Raw genomic sequence first — 27,666 nt, forward strand, 5'->3', positions numbered from 1 at the left:
CATAGTAGATTACTGTTTACTCGCAACACTTGCAGAGAGCGGAAAAGCAGCCGCTTAGCTCCGCCTACCCTCTCTGGCAGACCAACCACTGCTGGCTGATGGAAAACGCGTCACTAACTGGGCGCCGGTTCGGATTTTTGCGCACACCCAGTCTGTAATACTGCAAATGCAAAGGCTCAATCACCATTGTGTTACCTCATTTGGTGATAGTGACTTAAACATTTGACATGAAAATCTTCTAGATTATATCTCTTGTCGAAGCATTTTTTCAGTTGACTGAAACAATAAGCAACTCCAACAAAACATTTTGTATACAACAATTTATTTAAACAGTAGCAATCTAGGATATTTGGTCCCCTGGTTTAAAAACAACAGTACAACATTTTTCAGATCCAGTTCTTACTCTTGAAATTGAAAATCAAAAAAGGGACATGAAGCGTGTTTTCCACATGTACATACAGAATGGCAACTGTAAAGAAAAGTGACTAACCGAACCCATTATTCTGAGAAGTGCTGGGCGTCTTTTTCAAACAGAGCGGCCTTTTAACACGTCTTCTCTAACTTCCTATTCTCCATTAAAGGCCATTTAGTGACAAGAGCTACATCAGCTGTAATACTCGGTGTGTCAGTTCAGTTTAGGAGGCGTTCAATGACGATAGAAAATTACAAAAGCCACGTAGACAAAAATAAAACTGCTCCTCTGTGCGTCTAAATTATCGGACATTTCTGATCTAAAAATATTTATTACACGGGGCGTTATTTAAATATTGTACATTTAAAAACAAATCGTGTCAAAGTCTTGTAAAAACTATCCCTTAGAAATGGCTTTAAAGGTTTTATAAAGTGAAAGAGGCACAAAGAGTTCAGACGAGTCACTGCAGCAACATTTGTTTAAAGCAGGGAAGAAGAAGACTAAAAAAGAAGGAATGGCGTGAAGTCGTCTAAGAGTCCATGGCTGCTGTCGCGTTATTGATACATCAGTTTATACATCCTCCTCCTCCTCTTCTTCTTCTTCGTCCTCGTAGTATCGGTTCCGTTTGATCATCTCCTCCACCGTCAGCACCTCCTGCTGCTGCTCCTCCTCCTTGTCGTCCACCTCCTCGCTGTCCCAGAAGCCCACATCCTGAGACGACCGGCTGGCCTCCACCTCCGCTTCAGGAGAGGAGATGTCCGTCGGTGTCTCCTGACGTTTCACAGGAGGCATCTCTTCCTCCAGCACGCCTCCATCTTCCTCCTCCATCTCCTCCTCATGCACAGGTTGCTCATCGGGAGTGTCGGGATTGTTGTCGCTCTTCATCTCGCCCTCCTGCTCCTCGTCTCCTGAGCTGGTGAGGACGTCCGCGCAGCTGTCCTCGGTGGGGGTGTGGCTGTCGGAGGATTGGTGCTGCAGCTCCATGGAGGAGGGTTCGGGACTGAGATGTCGGGGGTCCTCAGGAGGAGGTGGACTCTGTTTTCTGGCCTCAGGAGCATTGCTGGCTCCTCCTGCCAGTGTGAAGGGCTTGCTGCGCTCCTTCAGGGAGGAGGTGCGGCGGAGGCTGGGCGGCTCTCTGGTCTGCTCAGTGGGGGAGGAGGGGGACTCGTCCTCTGGGGGCCACTTTGCTCGGATGGGCTTGCTGGCGGAGCCCCCGTCTGGGGTCTTGGTCATGTCCTCCTGCTCTGCTCGAGGAGGCCAGGAGATCTTCAGCCTGCGGGTCTCAGCTGGTCTCTCGCTCTTCTCTGATGAACCCTGACCCAGAGCCTCCATGGTGGCCATCAGCACGTTGACTTTAGCGAGCGGGGAGTCCTCCACGCTGGGGCTCTCCAGGTCGGAGACGGGGGTCTGGCTCTGGCTCTTCGCTTTGGTCTGAGTGTTGGACTGAGGGGAGGTCTCAGCGCTGTCCCCTTTGCTCTCCCACAGCTCTTTGTGCGGTCGGTGGCCGAAGCCCTCGTCATAGTTTCCCTTGGCCTTGAACAGCTGGCAGAAGTGCGGCTTGCAGTACACGTTGTTGTGCAGGGAGGCGTAGTTCACCAAACTAGAGGTGGAGAAGAGAAATACAAAATGATGCGATTAGAAAATATAAATGAGCTGTAATTGTTTCCAACATAACATGGAACCTTTATTGTCTCCTTGGGCACAGAAGTTCTACTGTGTTTGATTTTAACCTCTGTTCAGCCTTGTTGTCCTTTTTGTCTATCTAACATTGAGAGCAACTTCATGTCAATGTCCTTGTATTTGTACACAAACGTTTCCTTTTCAGACCTAAAGAGCTTTTCCAGTCAGTCGTGGTCAATCTGCTGCTTTGTGACTAAGTGGCCTTATTTTCACACTCCATGCTGTAAGAGCAGGGAACGAGCTTCCAGAGAACGTAGTGCGGGCTCCTTCAGTTAACTTGGATGAATTCTGGTCAGTGAAGGATATCTTGTTTGCTTTGCTGAAATGTGAGTGATATTATTTTAAAATGTAAGTTGTCTGGAGTGGACGATTTGTATCCTGTACCAGAAAAATGTTCAAAACAATTCAGTAAAATGAGGGTGTGATTCATGAGATGTGGCACAAGAGGGCAGCACCGAGCTGAGCGTCATTTAGAGGGGGAGGAAGAAAACCCAGACTTTGTCTCACACGTCACACTGACCACGTTTGCCGTCTACTTCAGTCAGAGTGGATATTCGTGCAGGGTTTAAAGAACCTTTGAGAACCTTAAACAGCAATCAGTGTTCAGTGACACGATCGGTGTGCGTTCATGTTTTGATTTGCAGAGTCCTTCCTTGTGATAAAAACACAAATTTGATGATCATAGCGTTAAGCTGACAGCTTTTGTTATGATCTGGCTATATAAAGAAATATTGATTGACAATTGATTGGCAGATGTCGGAGACGTTATGATGCTGGTTAATAGATGATACAAGCATGACACGATTTGACACTTCCTGAGATGTGTGTTTTAACTGTTGTGCTGAGCTGCATGTCGTAAAGAAAGCATGTGAGGACTTTTAAACATTAGTTGATTTTATGCATAAACAATATGCCCAGCCCAAAGCAGGCTGAAAAGGCACCAAGAAGAAGAAACTAAAAGTAGAACAAATGAAGGAAAATTATTACTGACTATTGAGAAATGTGTTTGTCTGTGTCGTCCTCACCTGAGCTTGGTGTTGCAGTGCGAGCAGCGGAAGCAGGAGCTGTGGTAGACGTGCTCATTGGCCACCAGCCTCTCCAGAGGATACACCGTCTTCGTGCACGTCACGCACGTCTCCCTCACCGGCAGCCGGAAGCCCTGAACACACACAGAAAATTAATTAATTAACCCACAGATTAATGAAAAAAAAAGGAGATGTGAAGGTGTTTCTGTGAGGACTCACTTTGGGGGTCGTCTTGGCCTGAGAGGAGTCTCTATGATTGGAGGATGACGGGGTGCTGTTAGCAGAGCCTGTGTGAAGAGAATGAGCAGCTTGTAGTAACACGTTCTGAACACTAGATGGAGCTGTTTAATCATTAAGACAATGAACTGGCATGTAGATAAATAAAGTAAATGAATAACTCAACGATAACTCCATATTTTTACGATTGACAATCATCCAATTAAGGTGCTTAAACTTTTCCATTAACATCCCCTCTAATGAAGGTGCAGCTGCCAAGGTCTCATTACAGGAGTAAATTCCTGTCCTCTCGAGTCATATGAAGACATGGAAAGTTGATTACCGTTGCTCTCTGCTGTTAAAACTTTCCTGCTGCTTGGTTCAGCCTCCAGACTCTGCATCAACAAAGACATAAAGTAAACAGGATTACTTCATATTTTCTGCTCGCCCTTATTGTGATAGCACGCATCAATAAGTCGTTTATAATCATTTCAGTCTCATCGGTTTAGTTAAAGTCGGCTTCCTCACCAGGTCCAGAGAGCACGGCGGGACGTTCTCCTTCTGCTTCCCACAGAAGCCGTCCAGCTGATCGCTCTGAGAGACACAAACAAGACAGGAAGTTCAGTGACGAGATACAAGAGCACCTGACCCACAGAGCTCCTTATCACAACACCTCGACCTACTTTCATCACTGATAATTTGACTGAGCTGCAGGATTATTTGTGTACGAGCCTGTGATGAGATCTTGGCCGCCCCTGCAGAGTGTTTACCTTGTAGTTAACTTAAACCAGCTTTAAGGCCAGGTAGGGAAGATGTGTGTATGTAATGTAAAGAAACCTCAGGTGCTGTGGTGCTTTCAGGAGCGTGGGAAAGTAGAATATCAAACCGACAGGATCCATCTCTGCCAAGAATGCTTTGATTTTGACTAATCAGATTTTTACTGCCTTGATCCTAAAATCCTCTGATGCAACTCAATAATGTGATTTGTTAAACCCTCCCTGTCCTCAACTTTTAAACCACACACACACACACACACACACACACACACACACACACACACACACACACACACACACACACACACACACACACACACACACACACACACACACACACACACACACACACACACACACACACACACACACACACACACACACACACACACACACACACACACACACACACACACACACACACACACACACTCTTCTCTTTCTCTGTTGACTCCCTAATGGAGGCATGAAATACCCCCCAAAACACGGAGGAAAATCTTTATTCCGGGGTTGCCTTGGAAACTTACTGACAATATAATGGACAGAAGGGATTAACAGCCATCGTGATACAGACACGTGGCACAGGTTTAGATTAATAGATAAATCGAGATCAGGCACTTCACGTTACTTATTTGCTCGTCTGTAACTGATTCTGTGTTTTGTCTGTTGAATGTCTCAGAGAGTCGGCCTTTTACTCCTTTATTTGGAGAGAGGACAGTGGATAGTGTCAGAAACAGGGGAAGAGAGAGTGGGGATAATACGCGGCAAAGGGCCGAGTGTAGGAATCGAACCCGGGGCCGCTGCGTCGAGGACTGCGGCCTCTGTAAATGGGACGCAGGATTTAACCGCTGAGCTAAACTGGCGCTCAGGAAACGCATCAATTTTAATATGAAACTGCTTCAGTCAGTGTTTTTATTGGTTTTAATGTCCATGTCTTTTCGATTTGGAGAGGACGAGATCTCCGGATAATTCGGCTTCCAGGAAAAATCTTGTGAATGATGAATAATGGAGGATTCTTAACCAGGGCCGGTGCAGTGGTGAGCGCTGTCGCCTCAAAGCTAGAAGACTCCTAGATCGAAACCTGGTTCAGACGTAGGGGCCCTTTCTGTGTGCATGTTCTCCGTGCATGCGTGGGTTTTATTCTTAAATGTTCTGCAGCGACTCCGGCTTCCTCCCACAGCCCAAAGACATGCTCGTTAGGTTCACTGGTGACTCTAAATTGCCCGTAGGTGTCGTGTGAGCGTAAAGTGTTGTCTGTGTCCATGTGCTTGTGATTGACTGCAGATCAGTCCAGGTGTAACCCCGCCTCTCGCCCAATGACAGCTGGGATAGGCTCCACCCCCCGTGGCTGATTTTAAATGATATTTTGTTGACACTTGAACCCAAATCAAAACAAATACACCCTCTCCATCGCTCGTTCTTTAAAGCTCCGCCCTCTAAGTCAATAGACGCACAGTGCCAGGGGAAACGACTCTAACAAGTCACTTAAAACAGCAAGATGGTGAATCTGGATTGCCTGCTGGCCAAGGCTGAGTCAGCTTTAATCAGGGAGGCTATTCCCATCACGATCATGATTAAGTTCTGCTCCTCTCAGGCGAGGACATGAGGGAGGGAGGGAGAGGGGTCAGCAGAGGCAGAGGTCGGGGTGCCGTGTACGGACGATACCTGTGGCTAACTGGCTGAATCATGTCGTGTCGCTCAGTCCAAGCCGCTTTCCCTTTCACAGATCCGGAGCTGTGTGCATCACCTGATCTTTACGTACACACAGAACAGCTGGTGGACTGTGAGGAGACCTATTTCTGAATTAGGATCCAATTAAATAATATATTAAACCTTTAGACGAGCCGTTGTGCGTGAAAAGTTCTTTTACTTTTAGTGCTTTGAGTAAAGTTTGACGCTTTTATTTTTGTGATTTTACTTTGAAAAATGCTCAAATGTTCAGGTAATGTAAAAGTAGAAATATTCTGTGAATGAACTAGAAGGTTTGAGCATCTCTTCTGCCACATTCAACGGTAACATGTCTGCAGAAAACCGCTGTAACGAAACGTGTTGTTTTGAGAATGATTGACAGGACTACTCACATTGACTGAGGTGGGAGTGACTTCCTGTTTGGAGATGGCGGCCTGGTAGAGGGCCATCCTGTCCCGGAGAGGAGTGGACTCTGCGAGACTTCCATCTGGTACAAAAACACACAATGTTTGTGAGATGACAGATACATTAAGACTTTAAGAGTTTAACCTCCATCAGAGAGCAAACACTGCAGCTGATTTGTTAAAGGCTTTGGGCTCCGTTTTCAAGCAGGTAATCGTTCTTTTAAATGACGTTCCAGCTTGTAAAACCAGTCAGCTTGAAAGCATCTGTATCCTTTAATTGTTGGGAAAGTTTGGTGAATTCTGCATTACAGGACAATAACTCCTGGTGAGCGTTGACTTTTTTTCCACTCGTCTCAGTTCAGGCCGAGTGCAGACTGCGCCGGTTAGTCATGCAGGCTGTGCACAGGAACGCGAGGTCAGGGGTCGTGTGCTGTGTTGGAGGGAAAACAGGCGTTTGTCTCTTCCCGTCTGCTGATTACAGCGGCTCTACGGCCGTCTGTGTCGTCACTTCTGAGATTTTCACCTCTGGGAAGGATGTAATCCATCCCGAGGAAAAAGACGACAAATGCTTGGACAACAATGGATTGAGTCAAACAGCAGCTGGCCTCTGACTGGTGTTTTTACAGCAGCTAATATCACAGGGATCGCAGATCGTTCTTGGAGAAAGAAAAAGTTTGCAATGGAAACATAATTTATTTACATAAAGTTGCTTCTTATAATTCAGAAGACAGACTTTCAGCTCTTTACTCTTAAAAAGATGATGTGTTAATTTTGTTTCAGATTATTTCTGGGACAGTGGAAACAAGTTCTTGTTAAAACCTGCACTTTTTTTTTTAATTGGAACTATCGCACTGTTTTATGCGAATCTCCAATCAGTGTTTGTGAAAAATGTAGTGAATTGAAGCAGTAAATTCTACATGTGTGCCTACATGTGTGCCTACATGTGTGCCTACATGTGTGCCTACATGTACCATTGTTATGTAATGCGTTGTTGGCAAGCAGCCGTAGCCTCGCTTAACGTTTCTTCTGCTGTAGCAAAAACAGTCTAAAGTTTATTCTCGTCTGTAACGTCGTCTGTCGTCTGCACGCATATTTTAGGATGACATTTTTACAGTTTGTCGTAGTTTTGTAGCTGGTTTACATTTTAAGCGAGGTGAGGACTAGCCATCCAAGCTGGGGCACCGCCTAACTCTTATGGAGAGAGATAAGGTAGAACATTGGCAGTCCGTAACGTTACTTCTGCAAGTTAAGTAATCTGTTATTTAGTTACTCTGTCATAAAAGTAATCCATTATTTGAAAAATAAATTGCTGTATTTCTCTTTTCCTTTTGTCGCCACAGAAACAGAAACTCCCCGAAGCTCTGTTTCCGTTTCTCTCCTGCGTCTTGGCAGGTCGCTGCGCACCAGCAGAAGGTAAACACAGCTGTGTCAGTGCGCATGTGTAGCTAGCTAATTCAGCTAGCGATATGTCAGAGAGGACACATTATTCTGAAAGTTTGGGTAAAAGGGCCGAGAACAACATGGCGGTGAGATGTAAGCTGTGTCTGGAGGATAAGTGTTCGTGAGCTGTGAAGAGCTCGGCTTCAAATGTGAAGAAGCATCTGCAACTAAACACAGCTCCACAACACTGGTGGGACTAAGAGCCTGTGTTGTACCTTTGTCATGGAAACAGCTGTGCCTAATACTTTACACCTCTGCCCAGTTCACTGTCAGATTGTTAGCATAATAAAGAGCTGTAAAGGTTATACTGCGTGTCATTTGTAGGTAGTTTTTAAATAGATGTATGCAACATGCAATTATGTGTATATTCTTATTTAACCTTTATTAAACTAAAGGTAAACAGTATTAATATTAACTTATCACCCTGTAGCGTTTATAAGACAAACATCTTGGGAGCTTATTTTAACAACATGAGCATTCAGTTAGGGTTTCTTTCTGGCCATCAGCTGATTTCAATCCTTAAGCACAGCCACACTTGAGTGTATACCCCCAACTCCAACTCCTTTCATCTCTCTAATGAAAGGCATCAAGTTACCTTGAAATACCTGAAATAATAAAAATCCGTACCTCCTAGAAGCTGGTCCATGTTGGCAGTGTTACTGCTGCTTCCTCTACTCGTCTGCTCCCTGGACGCCTACAAAAAACAAACAAACATACACATTCAGTCAGAGGCGCAGAAACAAACAGGCAGAAGGCGATAAACAGACGTCAAAGGGACTGAAACGGAATCAGCTTGGGTCCAACATGGCAGCACACACAGACACTCGGCCATCTGATGCTCACATGTTTGAGCCAGTGGAGCCAAAAGGTTTGAAGGAGCAGTGTCCATCAGGAAGATCAAAGTGTAGCGAGACGTACAAAGACGAGAGCTGAATCACTGAGGTACAGAGCTGTGTGTGTGTGTGTGTGTTCGTCCAGCACCACTTTAATCCCCTTATGAGCTCAGAGAGACAGAGCGTCAGACAGACAACCCGTCTGTCCACAGCCACCCGCCAAAACAAAACAAAGAAATCATCCTTTTTTTGTGTATTTTAAGTTCAGACATTTCGTTTAATTGACTTAAAACTACAAAAACGACTCTTGAACTCTTTGAATTCTTAAAAATCTTCCTCTGGACTTGATGTGCGTGGCGGCTGAGTATCTGGTCAGTCTCTAAAGAAACGGGCTGCTACTGTCGACCCTCCAAAATAAAAAGGAGCTAATTTAAAAGAATATTCTTCGTGATAGCCGACAAGTCTCAACTCTCCTGCAGCAGTCATGAGGACGCATCGTTCTCCTCAGACCAATTAAATTACAGATTACACAACAGGTCAGATCTCGACTCTGACGCTTCTTGGCTCACACAACGGATGAAGAATCACCTGAGCTGCCAAAAGAGCGTCTGCAGGCTGCAGCAAGTAGAGCCGGGGAAGATTTCACAACGTGAAACTAGGCAGGTGAAGACTGCAAAATATGATAAGCAGGGATCGGACAAGTTGATGCTCATCAGTTCAACAACTTCTTCTCCTCCTCTAACACAACTTAACCCATAGCTTCTATTTGTTGCACGTAAAAGAACGTCTAATATTCAATCAGTTATTATTCAACAGTGTAAGTCTGTTGATGGTTTATATATTCATTTTATTGTCAACAAATACTGTGTAAAAAACAGAACGTAAGAGTTGTAGGCTGTACTTTATTTCTACATACATCGTCTTGCTGCCCCCAAAACACACACAAGCACCAATTTTATATTAATCCGCCGCTGAAAATAGACCCAACAAGTGCACTAATCCTTCATGCTGGAGTAACATCACAGTGTCCAGTTGCCTGAGAAAATGATGCCTTTTAAAAAAACTAGATTATATATTAATGACATCATCAGTGGGTCTAACATTGTTGATTTTCATGGGATTTGAGAATATAAACAATATAGTGCATCCACAGCCATTTCCTTTAAACTGCGCTGCAAATAGATGTCTAACTACTTTTACAATGTACGCTAAGTTTCATATATAGAGTCAAAACTCCATTAGGTAGAGAACAAAGTACATAAAGTGATCCTCTCGAAGATTTTCATGTAAATAAATGTCACTATCTATCACCTAATGAGGTAACACAATGGTGACTGAGCCTGTGGCCCACTGATGAAAGCCTTTGCATTTGCAGTATTACAGACTGGGTGTCTGTGGTGACTTTAGCAGAATAAATCCCAAGCGGCGCCCAGTTAGTGACGCGTTTTCCATCAGCCAGCAGTGGTTGGTCTGCCAGAGAGGGTAGGCGGAGCTAAGCGGCTGCTTTTCCGCTCTCTGCAAGTGTTGCGAGTAAACAGTAATCTACTATGGCTGAACAAACAAAGAAAAGATGGATGACTACAGATACAACTTCAACAATAAGTGAAAATCCAAAGAAGAAGAAACAAACTCGACGCTCAGATGAAGCAAACAGTCTGAAAAGGAAAGCGACCGTCAGCCAGGAAAATCAAGAGTTACAACCGGAGCCAACCGTGGACGTCACACATGCAGCACTGTCTGGATATCTGGGAAGTGTGCTCCTGTAATTACCATTAATCGCCACAGGTGTCGCCAAAGAGAACGAAACTGAGATCTTTGAGATTAGCACTTTAACCTGCAAACACTGATTATTGGCCACTTTAAAAGAAAAGATAGACACATGAATGTAAACGTCTTCTTAAGGCTTTTTTCTATTTACATTTTTATTCAGTTTCTTTTTAATGTATTGTATTTAATTCTAACTCTTATAAGTTGGCCACTTTTGTTTCTAGAGCCTGGAAGAAACATCAGGATGGTTTATCTCTACCGTCTACTTTTGGTTCCTTTTTTTGTTCCTGATGGTGACTTGTAAGCCTTTTTCGGGCTGGGCATATCGTTCGTGCATGACACAATTTTAAAATGAAATGTATTTCTGCAGGTTAAATCACCTTTTAGGGTTAATATGGCAAATTTTTTAGCAAAAAGTTTCCTCTTTACACATCCAACAGATACAGAGCGACTTCATCCTTCATCTGAGCCGTGTTTTTTGTCCGTTCATGAGCACCAGCTCCCTCTTAGCTCGGTTTGTGGTCGTTTGTCAGTAATTTGATCCTTCGTTAGTAAAAAGAATATTGATTAAAGCAAATTCAGGCTCCATTATTTGTTATCTTAAAACCTCTGAGGTGAAAGGTTATGCTTTGATCAGATGAAGTCATGTGAGGGCCAGTGCATCAATCTGAAAGTCTGAGTCAGCATGCACTCATAAATAATATACATGCATTATAGCACACACCTACTCTGGATCATAACTGTGCGCAGGGACTCAAATGAGCACTCAGACTGTTCGTGTGCTCGTGTCTGGCATTAGACACAAAAGAAACCATCATCATCGTCATAATGACGGTTTTATCCCCCAGGGTGGATTATCGTCCAGAGACTGGTGGAGATGGGGATGGGGGGGGGGGGGGGGGGGTGGTCTCAGACTGGTTTTTGTACATGAGGCGGAGGGGTGTAAACATGCGGGGGTCAGCGGGATGTAAACAAGCAGCCGGACCAAACGAGGTCCGAGGAGGCGGGATGATCAGCGAGCTAGACAAAGAATCTGCTGCTAATCCTGATACTATTAAAGCTCTCATTCAGACAGACCGGCTGACTTGCAGTTCCCTTCATGACTCCACCCTGTCCCTGAACACACCTCACACACGCACACTTTACAAACGACAATACCTTTACCAACACAAAGACAGAAGAAAGAATCTACTGCATTAGTTAACAGCCTTAAAACAAAGTAACCCGACAAAAGCGACTCAGTTATGCTGCTTTAAGGGCGCAAACACAGATGAAAGGAGCTACTGATAAAGTTAGCCCATGAAGTGGCCTTTCAGAAGCTGTTTTTATTACAGCAGGGCCGTCTAAAAGGCCTCCTTCATCTGCTCTCAAAGACAAGTCAACCAAAACACACAGAAAGTAAAAGTAGAGGGTCTGTTTTAGGCGATGAAGCGAGCGTCTGTTCGGCGGCCAAACAAAGAAAGCGAGAGAAACCAAATGAATGAAACAGCATAGCTACCTTTGTGCAGGAAAAACGTCAAAAAGGCCACAAGGGATAAAAGAGTCAGCAGACAGACGGAGGTGAAGCAAGTCCAGAGAGTGAATCCAGCAGAGAGGAGGTTCAGACTGAGCGCAGCAGCCTGATGTGGCTTATGACAGAGGAGATTTGGGGTAGGGTCTCCAGTGATGGTTTAGGGGAGGAGGGGGGAACATAAACCGGGAATAAAAAGGCGACAGGGAGCAGGTGTTCCAACAGGGGGGGGGGTTCAAAAAGGGGGTGTGGCCAGATGAAGGTGGGGATGACAGCGGGAGGGGGAGGCAAAGTGTGCCATGGTGTTACCCCCCCTGTATCCATCTGTGCGCGTGCAGTTGGTTTTGTTCTATTTTACTGTGTCACCGTGCACACAGTCGATGGATAAAGCGGTGGGGGCGTACAGGGTGGGACTGGAGGGTGGTGGTGATGGAGCAGCTGGTGCAGGGAGGGGGGATAGTGGGAGGACAAGCAGAGCGAGGAGGGGAGGTAGAAAGGGTGGGGCTGAGTTGGGTGTGTGGGAGGGAGGGGATTGCTAGGAAAGGAGGGTGAGGGGTCAATTAATTTCAGAGTGTCTGATGACTGCATGCTTTGCCTGGTCTGTGGAGGGGAAAGATGGAGGAGGATTTTATTAACATCTGTGCTGGGGGATGACTAAGAGTCGACAGAGGGTCTGCAACCTATGATTATTTTACAACAGATTCAGAGTTTTCTACATTCATGTTTTGCTCCATAAAAATCTGGAAAATGGTGAAAAATTGTCGGGGATGGTGCCCACATGACCGCAATATCGCAGTTAGCTTAGTGACGCTAACCGCGGGGTGGACCCAACGACATCACTGCAAACAAACTGTAGGGGACTAGGGACAGGCCTGACTGACGGGCTTACAGTCGGAACAGAAGAAAAACAGCTGGCTCAGGTCTTGGGTCGTATTTAATCAGTTAAAGTCGTTATGTTTTTACGTAGGACAAAAAACATTTTAAACATATAAACCCTACATACTGAGTTTTTTTTTGCGGGGGCAGGGGCGGGGGTTAACCGCCGTACCGCAAGGGGGCGTTAGTTTTCACCTGCCTACAGCCATGCTACAGTAGCATCCCTTTGACAGTGTACTTTGGCACAGCCAGGCTAAATGCTAACGTATCATGCTAACACGCATGCAGGTGAACTTTACCTTGTTCACCCTAAAATCTTAATAAGTTATCGTGCCATCATTTACCAATTGTTGTTTAGCTTGTTAGCATGCTAACACTTACTAATTACCACTAAAACGGAAGAACATTGGAGGCTAATGGGAATGTTGTTTTGTAGGAATTTGGTCAAAAATCAAGCCGTTTTTTTAAAGATCAATAAAGGCGAAAAAATAGCTAGGACAGTGTATAGTGTTGGAAAGAGAGAGAATGTGGAGTGACACACCGAAGTTGAACCCGGGTCTGCGTCATCAAGGACTGTAGCCTCTGTACACGGGCTGCCGATTTAACCGCCGAGCTAAACCGGAGCCCAAACCAAACAAACAATCTTTAAACCTAATAATAGCGCAGAGTTGTTACTTTTCCTCCTAAGGGAGAAAAGGATTTCTGTGCCAAATTTCATGGTTAATCCATATTACGGTCGTTGATTTGTTTCACGCAGCATCACAGATGTAAACCTCATGGTGGCACTTCAGGGGGAAGTCAGACGATAACCAAAGGCATTAAGGTCTTTCCTCTGCAATCATGAATGAACACAGAAAAAAACTTCCATCATCCTTTGAGACTTTTCAGTTCGGACCAAAGTTATGAAGTGACCGAAAGACACTGCTAGCGTGGCTAAGGAAGAAAGTGGAGGTTTATGAAGATGTGTAGAAAAAGGAGGAGGAGGGAGTGTGAGAGAGAAAACAGTGAAAAGATGGACTTAGCGCTGAGGAGCGGAGAAAAAGAGGACAACAGGAATGATTGATGAGGTGGGAGGGGAGGAGGGGGAGCTTTGATGGCTTTAGGGGAGACGGTCTGAAGAGGCTCAGAGTGCAGATCAGCTGTCTGCAGTCATGAGCCCGCCAGCCTGCAGCATGACATCATCTGTGCTCTGAAGCTCAACAAAGAGAAGCAGGAGGCCCGGACGGCTTCGGCTTTACAGTGACTGCTATTGTACAAAACCGCTCAACTCTGAGTCTACAGGACTGTAAAGATCCTCTATTACTCCTCAAGGATTCAACTACACAATCCGGCCTTTCGTAAGACAACTGAGCAACATGCAATAAAAGACTCCCCACAGCACTGCCTGATCTACTTTTTCAGAGACCACATAGAAGGTCAGCGTTAAGTTGGAAGTCTTTGTTAAAGCTGCACATCGTTTTTTTTGTTTGTGACTACAGGTCGCTTTTTTCTGCCAAGAACCGTTCCTTTGTTGGTACTGGATCCAATAAAATCTGAGTAAAAACTTGCTTAGGTTCAAAAAGGTGAAACTGCTTTGCTTTCTCCCCCATTTTTAAAGTATTTTCTGTTTAACTAAAGCCTGATACATCTTTTTTTTTGCCATTGTTGTTCAAAAACTATTAAAAGCACATCAGTGAGCCACTCGGCTATACTTGGTGACATCTTAATTCATCATGATGAACATTGGGACTGTAGTGTTTGGAGTCAGTCCAGCATACGCCATCCTGTTTCTTTAAATACGTGCAAGAGCTACAAATGTGAATCTGTTGGGAACTACTTTCTGCTGCGTATGAACACACAATTCACCCCCGTTTGAGAAACACTTGTTAAAGGAATGTCTTGAAATGTTGGGCGATACGGTTCACTTATTCTCTGAGGTTAGATGAGAAGATACCTCTGTCAAAGCTGTACAGGAAATACGACTAGCTAGTAAGCTTAGCATGGAAACAGCTAGCTTTGCAGTCTAATACATAACATGTTTGTTTAACCCACACAAAAACCAGTGTGTAAAGATAAGTTGTGGTTAAACAGGAAGCTAAGTAGTGAGCTTGAGGATAATTGTGTTACCTTTGGGCAGAGGCTAGCTGTTTCCCGTCTTTATGCTAAGCTAACGCTCTGTATAGTAAATGTGAAGCTACAACCTGCAGACATGCAAGTGGCATCGAAAGAGTGAATTCCCCAAAATGCCAAAACTTCCTTTAAAAACTACCGTTTCTTTCTTTTGTACAAACATGAAGCAATTTCCTAAACCTGCAGGAGTAACAAATGCTTGCTCTCTGGTCTTTACACGAGATACTTTGACGATAAGAAGAGTATACAAAAACATCAACACATACTTGTGTGGGGAAATGTTTGAGCCTGTTCATCTGGCAGACCTGACAGCAGAAAAAAAAACATGTTCCAGCTCATAAGATAAAAAGTTAAAGAGATGGATGGAGCAGAAAATATTCAAGGAGTGGCTGTTTGCCTGGGGAACTGGAAAGTTACAGGAGTGTGAAGGCATCATCTGCTCACTGAACTTTTTCTAATGAGGCTGCTGGTATCTGCAGCTCACAGCATCCATCAGGCAAAGAAACAAAAAAATAACACAGAGAGTTAAGTGTGTTTGCTCTCAGATTTCTTTTGTCTTAACTCTCTTCGGTGGAGTGACGCTCGGAGAATATCAGACTTAAAACTGCAACTACAGATTTTAAGCTAATAGGGGAAGCAAAATATACTGTACACATTGATATGTTTTTGTAGCATAAACTTTGGCTGTTTGAGTCTAACTACAAGTTTACAGGCTTGAGTCTTTTATCAAAAGTCCTTTTTTTATCCAGAGTCAGAGGACAGTGGATAGTGTCGGAAACAGGGGAAGGAAAGGGCCGAGGATGGGAGCTGAGCGCGGGGCTGGACAATCGAGGACTGTGGCCTCTGTATACGTGGCTCGAATTTAACCGCTGAGCTAACCCGGCGCCCTGTAACTATGCGTTTTGAGCTTAACATCTTCAGTAGGAACCTATAAGCTTAAGGACCCCGACACACCAGGCAAAAAGTCGTCTGTCAGGCTGTTAGTGAGCATCTGCGGCCTCACTTTTTGCGGTGTGTCCAGAACGTTTGGTGACAGAATTCACTCTGGTTGACTCGTCGTTTCTTCTTCCGAGGATTGATTGCAGTTTCATTCAACATTCAACATTATTGATTAGAAATAGCCATTTAAGAAGCTGTGTCTGTGGTGAGTGACAGTTTTAAAATGGTTAGGGTTAGAAGAAACTGGAAGACCTAAGACGGCGGATATACAGACCACTGTCACCTCTTATTTCCTCTCACATGGGTGCAGAACGTATGTGCTGCTGTCGTCTATCATTCACTTAGGGTAGATCTTTTGTCCAACTGTTTAATGTAAGTGCAGTGTTAATTTTGGCAGCTATTTTAGATTTAATCTCATTAGTTTTAGTCACATTGTAGTCATTTTTACCCTTTACAGTTTTAGTCTAGTTTTAGTCGATGACAACCCAAAACATTTTAGTCATTACTTTTCTCTTTTTTACCCGTTAGCTTCATGTACACTTTAAATTACAGCAGATCATCCAAACAGTAAAAGAACGATGCAGACGCAGCATGTTTACTTTTCATCATCGCTTCTCATTGAAACAGTCTGACTGAAGCAGACAGCCGACGATCGCTCCTCTTTGTGCAGAAGAAGCGTCGAATGACATGTGACACGCCCCTTTTTCTGTGAGCGCACAGAGCCTGAAGCAGAAAGCCTGAGTTCACAGACAAAGTTTAGAATCACCTTTTTGTGATGCCTGTTATCAATAACTGATGCTTGAGGCTAGGATATATGGATTTTAAATGTCCGACAGCCACCACAACATTTTAGTCCCGTCTCCTCTCGTTAGCAAAAACAAAACATAAGTGTAGTCAGAGTTGTTATTATCAAAGATCTATTTTTAGCTCGTCAGCGAACATTTACATTTATCGTCATTATTTCCATTAACGGAATTATCACAATATTTCCTTTCAGCTCCGTTTTTGGTCTCCACCGACTTCTCTTCTCTTTAGCTGCTAAATGCTCCTCTTCTTTTCCCCAGCTAGCTGCTAACTGTGTCTGTCTGCTGTTTGGTGCTCTGCAGGTAGCATACAGAGGGCTTACAGAGCTTTTGACTGAACTCTGCTGCACCCTGAATCCATACATGAAGCCAGTAAGTGTTGAAAGTGAACCATAACAATTCTCGTGATGACCTCAGGGAAACTGAAGAATTGTTAGTTTTTTAACGTGTGTCACTAGAAGTGAGCCTCTTCAGATACATGTAGTCTTGTGATCCATTGTTGATATAAAAACCTCGACAATAGCAGTCATTCAGTGCATAATGCAGAGTGTAAAACGCTTGAAATAAATTGATTAGATATACTACGCAGTCATGCTGACTCTGAATCAACAACATGCAGCACACCACTCAGCCAGACACACTGAATAATGAAACATCAGTTCCCTTCTTGAAGCCACAAAATGCTTGTAATGTTCTCTTCCCGTCATAAATGAGCGCTCTGTGTCCAGGAAACACAGCGTGGCCGTTGTTAACACGTCACACCTCGAGTATGAGCACTTCACATCTAACACGCCTCAAGGAAACGCATGACTGGGCGTTTAAGACTTTTACACTCAACAAAAAACAATTAGCTGCCCGGGGGTGCATGAAACAAGGCTCGGGTTTACTGATGCTTGTGGAGAGGATGTGCAAGTCAGCTGAGTGTGTGTGTGTGTGTTAAGGTGAAGCTGCATCATGTGACTCGCAGCATGCCAGCACCGGAGGGAACGGACCTCTTTGAAGGGAAGCAGAATGGTTTTACTCAAAGTGAAACAAATCAGGAGCTTCCTCCGTTTCTGTTTCTGACTCTTCACGTACACGTCATTCACTTTTGACCCTCTATTGTTTAACGTTCACGCCGAAGGAGCAGAAATCACACAAATGAAAGCTGCACATGCAACACACAAAACACATAGAAAAGAAACAAAACTGCCGGATCCTTTCTAATGAAAGAACTTCCTGTTGAGCTGTCTGATTCCGTTAACAGAGAGATGAGGACAAAACGCCCGAACCTGCAGGTCAGCAGAGAAAGAGACTCACCCTGTCCGTCTCTCCCTTCTCAAACATCATCTTCAGGCTGTTCAGAGGAACGCTGGGCTTCTCCACGTCTGGTATCTCAGGCGCTGCTGCTCCCTCCTGCTCCTCTGGATCTCTGCTGGGCTTCTCCTCCATCTCTGTCAGATCCTCGAGGTGAGTCGACTGCAGCTGGTTGAAGCTCGTCTCCCTGGTCTCAGAGTGAACCTGCGTCTCCGGCTCAGGTGTATCCTGATCCTGTGATGGTGTGGTGGTTTTCAGGGAGTAGGACCGGTTCTGGATCTGTGACGTGGGTGTAGACTGGGATCCTGTTGATTGACTGACGTGGGTCTGAGGGTCGGCAGGGCTGCAGGGTGAAGCTTTGGGTTGTTCCCTGAGGCTGGATTTCGGCTGTTGTTGTTCCCAGCGTTTCTTTAAAACACTCAGATTCCCGCTGCGCAGTGTGGAGGGTAGAGGCTCTGCAACCTGCAGGGAAACATAAACAATCAGCTGATATTCACACTTAAAGATCCTATCAGGTGTGAGAAGCAACATGCATTTTAATCTGGGGCCCCAGGGATTTTATTTATTATTAATGAAGTAATCCAGGATAAGTTTCATTTTCGAGATTATTGTAAATCGGGATAATCATGAATGTCCTAAAAGGATGTAAAATAAAAGCATGTCCTATGCATCACTCAATAAAAATATGGGGTTCTTAAAGTGATAATCTCAAAGATCTCAGTTTCAGTCTCTTTGGCGGCTCCTATGGCGAGAAACAGTAATTGCAGGAGCACACTTCCCAGATAGCCACACAGTGTCTCCGGTTGTAACTCTTGATTTTCCTGGCTGACGGTCGCTTTCCTTTTCAGACTGTTTGCTTCATCTGAGCGTCGAGTTTGTTTCTTTTTCTTTGGATTTTCACTTCTTGTTGAAGTTGTATCTGTAGTCATCCATCTTTTCTTTGTTTGTTCAGCCATAGTAGATTACTGTTTACTCGCAACACTTGCAGAGAGCGGAAAAGCAGCCGCTTAGCTCCGCCTACCCTCTCTGGCAGACCAACCACTGCTGGCTGATGGAAAACGCGTCACTAACTGGGCGCCGCTTGTGATTTCTTTCCACTAATGTCGCCACAGACACCCAGTCTGTAATACTGCAAATGCAAAGGCTTTTATTCATCAGTGGTCCATTGCCTCAATCCCCATTGTGTTAAATTATTCGGCGATACTTAACAGACCTTTATTTACATGAAAAGCTTTGAGATTACTTTAAATTTCCAGAGCATCCCATGCCCAACTTGAACGATTATTTCTGTTATTATTTTATCTAAATATTGACGTCTTGAAAATCAAGTTCATAGTTTCTAATAGTTGCCATATAATTTTCCTTCAACCAAAACCAAACAATGAATGAACTCAGGAGGTTTTGAATCTAAAAGAGAAAGAGGCTGGCTTTGACAATGAGTGAAGAACTGTATATTAGTTATCTGACTGTAAAAAGTGGAAGAAACTTCGGTTACACGAACCCTTCGACTGAAGATTAGATCTTTGTCTGACCAACAGTTTGCACCAGATAAATATTCAGCTCACTTTCACATAGAAAAGACTTTTCAATCATTACCGGTTGACCTACTAATCGCTGCAACTGAAATATAGATCTACTTTGACGTCCAACATGAAGACTATACAGAAAATCGTGCAGAATATGAGCAGGTAAGAAAGACTTTTTAAACGCAGCAGGAAAAAAAAAGAGAACAGAAACTACCAGCCACACAAAGAAAGTTTATATCTGATGACTCACTTTTTCTAGCTTTGTCAGAGAGGACTCCCACTGAGGGATGTAAGCCGCTCTCTGAATCTGGTTCTAGTTTGCTCAATGAATTCCATCAATGTTGGACTCAAGCCACCAGATCCTCCGATCCGCTGCTGAATGAAGCTAAAAAACGCTAAATATAACACTCTCCACACACACGCGCGCACAAGTTAATCTACGTACTGACTCCAGCTCCACAAGAAGGAGAAAAGAGGGAAGAGAGAGAAACAGCTGCACAAAAAGACAAAGAGCATGCACGTCTGTAAACCTGGATCTGCAGGAGACGCAACGGGGAGCGACAGAGCTGGAAAAACTCTGGAAAAAGCTGCCAAAATGAAGAGTTAAAAACCTGAGAGAGAGGCTGAAGACCCGGCTGTCCAGTTGGCGTTGTGCGCTCCCAGTGTGTGTGTGCGTTTGTGTCTGTGTGCGGCTGGAAACGCTACAAGCTGTCCCAGATGTGAGAGACTTGAGAAGTGATCAGAGCAGCATGAAGTAACAAGCCCACCCCCTACAACACAGAGGGGAGGAAGGAGGAAACGGAGAGGGAGTGAAGGGGGTGAGGGGGCGGGGAGGGGAGGGAGAGAAAATCAGAAACAGAGACGGCCGGTGAAAATAAGTCCAGGAAATGAGAGAAAAGGTAGAGAGGCAGAGAGTGCCGGAGACTTCAGCAGAGGGCAGAATAACCTGGATTAACACAAACTTGTTATAAGCCCGGCTGACTGTTATCTCTATCTGGTGTTTGTGTAAGGGATTCAGCAGTAAGACCTTCGACCATCTCTACTCTCCGTTTGCTTTTGCTACTGAAAAGGATGCAGGAAATGTACTAATTAACAGGAAGTACAACAAAGAAAACTAGACACACAAAAGCTTCCACTTCTGTCAAGTAACCACCAACTAAACAAGCTTCATGCTGCGTTCAAAACTCAGAAAAAAGATGTAGCATGTCCTAATACATGTATCTATAACTCACTTATTTTACTCTATTTATATTTCCTATTTCTTCATGCTTCTTGCCTCTATAAGAGCAACTGCAACACCCGAATTTCCCCCCCTGGGGATACATAAAGAATTTCTGATTCTGCAGTGTCCCCATAATAACCAGGATGTCCTACTACATCCCCTGGTTGTCTATTTTATAATATGTAAGCCAGCACGCATTTTCTTTTTGCAATTCCGACCCACAATCCTCTGCAATACGTCAAATTGTTGTAGCCACAAAGAGAGACGAGGGGCAAAATGTTTGTTTTGCATCTTCAAGGCAAACATTGTATATTCAAATTTTGCACTACAAACTTAGACAGATGCTTAACGAGGAGGGCCACGGCGCAATGTTATGACAAAGAAGCATGCACCGATTATATGCAGGCTGCATGGAAAGAACCTGCTTGGAGAGATGCAGTATGGACTTTAGTATAAAGTCCAAAGTTTGTCTCTTAGCTGAATGCTAAATCAGCATACTAGCATGTTCAAATACAATGCTTACATGCCCACAGTTACAAGGTTTAACATCTTCAATGTTTAGGACTAGTTGCTACAAATCCATGTACTCTAAAGAAAGTGTTCTGCACCAAGGATCTGCATTAAAAACAGGGCAGTAAATAGCAACACAAAAAAAGCTGTTGGACCTCATGAAACGCACAGAAATACAAAATCAAAGTATCTAAAGTATGCACACAGAATGCAGGGAAAAGGTCAAAAACAACTCTTACTCTGATTAACTAAACCAAGAAGAATATAAAGAAGATGAAGAGCAACAAACCTACCTGAGGCTGTAAAGAAGCGTTCTGACCCTGCACCCTCCCCAGAGAGAGTTTCCTAACACTCCCTCCTACACAGATCAGGTGGGCAGAGGCGTCTTGTTACCGCCGCTACATGACAGCACATGCTAATACGACTCTCCTACTTTAGCTGCTGGTGTGTTTGGAGACTCTGCTTAAGAGATGCTTCACCTTGAGATTGATGTCTCTTAATAAAGCTTGTTATAAGCCGTAAACTGCAGCACGTGGATCAACAGGTGTGCGAGTAGACTAAACAGTTTGTGTGACCCGGGAGGGGAGATTTACTCTAATGCAAGGTTGCGGTACTATGCTACTACAAAGTACTGCTTCACTACATTTATCTGAAAGGTCCTAAAAACATCTTAACATGTTAAAATAAGTTAAAATGCCCGTGAGGGTGAAACATGGGAGTGTGCAGAGCGTTATAAACATACAAGTACAAGGCAGCGAAGTACTTTCAAGCTGCTACATAAAAATACTGCTTCTATTTTAGGAATAAGTAATTACAATCTATCTCTATATATTTGTATGGCGTCCCAAAAAGTCAGGTTACTCTGTGGCGCCACCTTTGGATTTAAGCAGTAATTACAAGAGTGTTTTAGACCTCACTGAAACATAGATCCAAACAGCATCCTTGCTGACTGGTTTCAACTGTTTGTCTTCATCTTAACGTCGAATTTGTTTCTTTTTCTTTGGATTTTTCTTTGTTTTTTAACCGTTCACTTGCAGCTAACAACGGTACAGAGCTCCTGCCTACTCCTCCTGTCACCTGGACGTCCACTTTCACCCACTCAATCACACTGAACAGAAATGTATTTAACTGAAAATCTAATGTATAACTTTAAGTTCATTCATCTGATAATCCTGAGTGCAATTTTAATCAAGGCAACTTCTGAAGCCAGGACTTTTGTTGCGGTAGCATCTTAGCACTGACACTTTGACTTTGATACATACTGCTTTCTTCTTCTCTGCGTTGCCCTCCTCTGCTGCCATCTGGTACCTAAAGGAACAGGAGATAATACGAGAACATTTTTATTATCACAAACCTCTGGTGCTGTCTCGTCCTGCTGAACACACCCAGGAAATCAACATGAATTTCATGTGTCGCTGTTAGTCTGAACGGAAAATCTTCAGCCCACGATTAGACACGCAGATGAGGAACAGGAAGTGAGGAGTAGGTTTGATGTTTTAGCAACCTCTGCCTCTAAATTCAGAGAAAACCTTTTGTCTTAAACACCCCACTCTTCTCAGACAGGAAGCTGCAGCCATTCAAGACCAAAACCTCTTACCACAAGAATAGTTTGATCATGACTGCAGCTGACATCAGCAACACGGACTCCTAAGAAACGTCACGTTTCACTAACCACATCTGACTCATTACTCGGATTATTATCTCTCCAAATTGTGCAGAAGTTTCCAGTGATAAAGTCTAAAAAATATGTACAAACACTTTGGATGTCCATATCTGCAAAGGTATTCATGATGTTTAAATGTAAGAAGTTAACAAATTGAAATTGCACATCTTAAAAGGGTTCCTGCTCCAGACTAGATTTATATTTGATCGTGAGACAGTGGAGGGAAGAAGAACTCCAAGGCCATTTTTACTGTTAACAAACAATAGGTTGTTTATCAAATGCAAGAAGAATTAATTTCATATCCTGTGCATGTGGTCATTAAACCCCAGGTTCTTTTATTTTGAAGAGCCCTTTCTTCTTTTATTTGTTAGTACAGACATTTTTCCTCAGAAACGGGCCTGCTCTCTCCGGCTACGAGCTCAAAGAACTTCTTGAGAAGCCGGGATTAGAGACAGGAAACCCTTTCACAACTGAACAAAGAGATGATGGGACACTTTTCCTTTGTTGTGCTCACTGTAAATAACGCTCACCCCTTGATGTCTTGTATTTTTCCGTACACTCCCTTAACCCACGAGTTAATGACTTTCATTTAATTATTTGTACCATCAAAGATGGGAGTTGGCCAATATCAAAATGTTTATTGTATTAATTCATTTTTCCAACAACAGCAACAACAAGACACACACCAATAACAACACAAAGCAACAAGACACACACACACACACCACAACAGCAACAACAAGACCCACACCACCACGACAAGATACACACCAACAACAACACTAAACAACAAGACACACATACATACACAACACACCACAACACAACAGCAACAACAACACTAAAAAACAAGACATACCACAACAAGAATCACACAACAAGACTCACACAACAACAACAACACACCACTAAAACAAAACACACTCCATGACAACAGAAAGACACACACACAACAACATACGACAACAACACACAAACAGAAGGAACATACTTTTTCTTTCTATGATGCCCTCGAGGTTTCAAACTCTCAGGCTGATACAGCAAAATGTATTTTATTAAATAATATAATTTTCATTTGGGAATTAGTTTTGTTCTTAGTATGTTATTAGTATGTTTAAAGACCAAATACTCTTAAGATGTAGATCAGTGACAGAAGTCCTGAATTTTAACACGTAGAAGTTAATATCTGAAAACACTTTTTTACACACGGAGGACAAACTGTGAATGTCTGTCAGTCATGCAGAGCTGTACTCACTCCTAGTGGTCAGATAGTGTATTTGCACAGAGGAAACGTCCTACCATGCAGCTTCCTTTACAACTTAGTGACTTGATATGTAAAAGGGGAAGCCCTGGATGCTTGTGTATTTATTTGTATGGAATTCACCTCAGTTTTACTCAGAATCAGACATGAAACGAGCAGAACTGGTTGGTTTCCTACGCTGCGATAACAACGTCTCTTCAGAAAAGAGGAAACTGAAAGCATCATAGTGGTGAAAGTGTTGTGAGGAGGACCAGTGACCTCATTTCTTACAGGAAGAGGAGACGTCAGGGTGAGGTGACAGATAAAATAATCTGCTGAGTGGCTGCTGGTGAATTATTAAACTCCCGCAGGAAGCCGGACAGGAGAGGTGGGACTCACTTGGAGAAGCGCTCTGCGATGGCGTTGTTTTTCCCCCGGGCGGAGACGATGGACAGCTCCTTGGCGGTGACCCTCAGAGACTGGGACGCCCACTGTCTGCGGCTGAACGGAGCGACGGAGGCCATCTTTGCTGCACGTCTGAGCGATCAATCTGCCTTTGTGAGGTTGCCAGGAACACGCGTCGTAACTCTGAGAGGAGAGAGGACACAGGAACACGCGTCGTAACTCTGAGTGGAAAGAGGACACAAAAAGAAGGAGCAGGTTCAGCCAAACGAAAGGAAAACAAAGGCAAATGAGCAGAAGAGCTGGTGGAAACCAACAGGACCAACTTCACCTTCAGTTGTCGGTCTAAAGCCTTCCTGTACACTTAAACACTCTGCACACACTGCTAAAACCACTTCATACATGTAGTTAAGGCTTTCGATCTGACCTGGCAATTAGGTTTTTATACCAGTACAAAACTTCACCCAGAAATCAATCAATTTTGCCACATCACACATTTGATTGTGTCACCACTGCAGCACGGACGGGCCCTGTGTCTGAGTCAGAAAGTCAATAGAGCGCGTCACACAGCCATTGACCATCTGTTCCCTCAGTGACTCTGCCCTAACTGAGCCTCCAGGGCGACTAGACAACTGATACTCCTGCATCACCACACAAAACCTCTCTTGTAGTTTTACACACACACACACAAAAACACGTCTCTACCTGCTCGCCTCCTCTGCAACCTCACAGCCTCGAGGCCGAGAAACAAGCAGACACACGCAGGAGCAGCGGCATCGTCAGCGTACAACTGGTAACTGTCATCTGTGAGTTATACACGCTCCGGGTGAATTAAACAATGAGGGCGATGACGGCACGGCCTCCAGGGTCCCTACGTCACTCAGCAGGTGGACTATTGTGGGAGGTTGTCAAGTTAGAGATCGGTCTGTTGATTTCTACAACACTGCGAGCATTCTTTGCAATTGGGAAAGTTTAAATGACTTTAAAATAAGATATTAAAACCCATAACAGGTGGTAGTTTTATTTTATTTATCTTCCGATTTCTTTCTTGATTCATTCATTCATCTTTCCATCTATAAAACATCACAAAAGAGTGAAAAAACTCACCCAAAATGACACTTTCAGACTGATTACTTTGGCAAAAGTCCAAAAACATTAAATTGTTTATGATTAAAATACAAAAGAATCAGTTAATTCTCCTCCAACAGAAGCTCAAACCATCAAATGTTTCAGCATTTTTACTTAAAACAATTAACAGCTCAAACTTTTGTACACTAACTTTTTATCACACACCGTCTGGTGTCCCTTATCAGATGCTTCAGGCAGCAACCAACAATAATGTTCATAATCGTATAACTGTATAAAATGCCTGTCCAATGTGGCCATAATACGTCTTATTGTCTTAAAAACAGGCCAACACCCCCCAAAAATAAAACAAATAATTCAACAATATGAGGACGAGAGATCAGCTAATTCTGGAACGCGGGCTTAAACCATGAAGAGTAAAAACTATTAATCACTTCTCACACACTGTAAGATGTTGGCACAAATAATTCGGACTTCATTCCTACAACCACAAATGTTTGGCAACTGTTCCTCTAAACTCAAAGATAAGTCTTTTATCTGATCCAAAACCCGAGAGAGATATTCAGCTCAAAAATGAAACACAAACGCAGCAACCGCTCACATTTTAGAGGCAGGAAGCTGCGAATGTTTTTTCTCGCTAAAAGAACCAAAGCTATTCATCAATTCTTAAAATTGTCTCTTTGATCGACTTATCAAATATTAGACTCATCATGTCAGCTGTAGCTAGCTCGACGGACATGTCAAACTCACATCATCACTACCTGATTCAATGCAACAGTTGTCTCCTCCCACCAGGTAAAAAAACAAATGAAGGATGATAGTGTCTCTGTCCAGGCTTCAGTTCAGCTCACAGGTTTTAGATTATAAACAAATGCAAAAGCTGCGTTTTAAAGTCCTGTTATCAAAGAAGACAAAAAGAAATGTGCAAGAACAAATAAACATGTTTCCTTAGCATAAAAGAAGAAAACGAGCAGCTTTGCCTGATTTCAAACTTTAAGGATGAAAAGAAAAGCTGGACGTTGAGTTTCAAACTTCAAAGAATCACCCGGTAAAGAAGCTTAAGTTCTCACACAGCTCAACCTGCCGTTTTCTCACATTATCAAGTCAAAAAAAGGAGAATAAAACCTTTAAAAACACAGCTCCTACCTGTGATTATCACTGCTGTTTTACTCCCTGACGCTTGCGTGTTTCAGACGTCCACTGCTTTTATATTTCCTCTTTTCGCTCCTCAGCTGCTTCCACCGGTGCTTTTGAGAAGAAAAAGAGAAGTAGGCGGAGTCCAAACACTATTTAACTCCCGTTAGCCTATAACAAAGCAGAATACACCTCCACCTGGCAGGTACGAGCTCTCTTCCCTCCTGCGTCCAATCAGCAGCTCAGCTGGAGTGCAGTGTGAGTGCAGAGCAACATGGAGGTATGTGAGACAAGCAGCCCGAGGCCCCGGCGTTGAGCAACATGGCAGACAAGCAGCATGGAGGAGAAGGAGGGGGGAGACGGGGGAGGACTGAGGAGAGGGGGAGGGGGGAATCCCACAATGGATTCCTGGAAACTGAGCAAACTGCAGACTAATGACTGCCTACTTTTTCACAAGGTCAAGACTTTAGAGGATGTGACACATTCGTAGTGACTCCACTGAAGGAAGAAAAGGGGGTGAAACGAGACAATTACACGCTGCTTAAAAGATTAAAAGAGTGGTTTATAAAAGGCACAGAGACGTAACTATCTGACCTGTGGGAAAATTTGATTTAAAGGATAGACACATATTTAAGGCTTAAAGCCGTAAAATAAAAGTAAGGTGCACATAAATGTTTTGAACCAGTCTGTAAATGATGTATAATTCCTCCTGTTTATCTTTGAATTAAAACATCCCTCAATGCAAGTGATGGTGGACAAAATTCACTGTCCTCATTCTTTGCTAAACTTTATTACATGTTGGACAAATTATGTCTGTCTCAACTAGACTAGGAACCAAACTAATCTGCAAACTCACATTTTATTTGCTCTGGCAGATACGTCTGCTCCCCTCCCAGATGGACAGATTTCCATCCTAAAATTACTGGAAATAAAATGCTGTATTTCTCTTTTCCTTTTCTTTCCACAGAATCAGAAAATCCCCAAAGCACTGTTTCACTCTTTCTTGGCAGGTCGCTGCGTACCAGCGAGATGTCAGAGAGGACAGCGTTTATTTTGTGGACATATTCACATTATTCAGAATGTTTGGGTGAAAGGCACGAGAACAACA

The 27,666-nt window shown here is 43.6% G+C and overlaps 1 protein-coding gene across 2 annotated transcripts; it reads right to left on the reverse strand.

The window, feature by feature from the left end:
• Positions 1-311: 311 nt before the first annotated feature.
• On the reverse strand, positions 312-26,685 carry lima1a (LIM domain and actin binding 1a). 2 transcript variants are annotated; one of them, XM_069659814.1, is made up of 11 exons: positions 26,571-26,685; positions 24,336-24,524; positions 22,296-22,341; positions 17,779-18,237; positions 8,270-8,336; positions 6,191-6,285; positions 3,862-3,927; positions 3,677-3,728; positions 3,337-3,404; positions 3,118-3,251; positions 312-2,012 (listed from the first exon to the last, which is right to left on the reverse strand). In XM_069659814.1, the coding sequence occupies exons 2-11, from the start codon at positions 24,458-24,460 to the stop codon at positions 983-985; spliced, it is 2,142 nt and encodes a 713-aa protein (XP_069515915.1). In that variant the 5' UTR covers positions 24,461-24,524; positions 26,571-26,685; the 3' UTR covers positions 312-982. The 2 variants fall into 2 exon arrangements, with proteins under 2 accessions (XP_069515915.1, XP_069515914.1); XM_069659813.1 differs by having other exon boundaries at positions 24,336-24,562.
• Positions 26,686-27,666: the final 981 nt, after the last annotated feature.

Source organism: Semicossyphus pulcher, unplaced genomic scaffold, assembly GCF_022749685.1.
Source record: "Semicossyphus pulcher isolate SPU_LCO1_2020_fin unplaced genomic scaffold, fSemPul1.0.p SCAF_13, whole genome shotgun sequence".
Classification (NCBI taxonomy): Eukaryota; Metazoa; Chordata; class Actinopteri; order Labriformes; family Labridae; genus Semicossyphus; species Semicossyphus pulcher.

What these genes read in the sequence shown, in the direction of transcription:
- lima1a (XM_069659814.1), bottom strand. Translation starts at nt 24,460, where the DNA reads ATGGCCTCCGTCGCTCCGTTCAGCCGCAGACAGTGGGCGTCCCAGTCT. An exon ending in ACGCAGAGAAGAAGAAAGCA is followed by an intron (nt 18,238 to 22,295) that starts GTATGTATCAAA and finishes GTTTCCCTGCAG; the next exon opens with GTTGCAGAGCCTCTACCCTC. An exon ending in TCACTCCCACCTCAGTCAAT is followed by an intron (nt 3,928 to 6,190) that starts GTGAGTAGTCCT and finishes TGTGTCTCTCAG; the next exon opens with AGCGATCAGCTGGACGGCTT.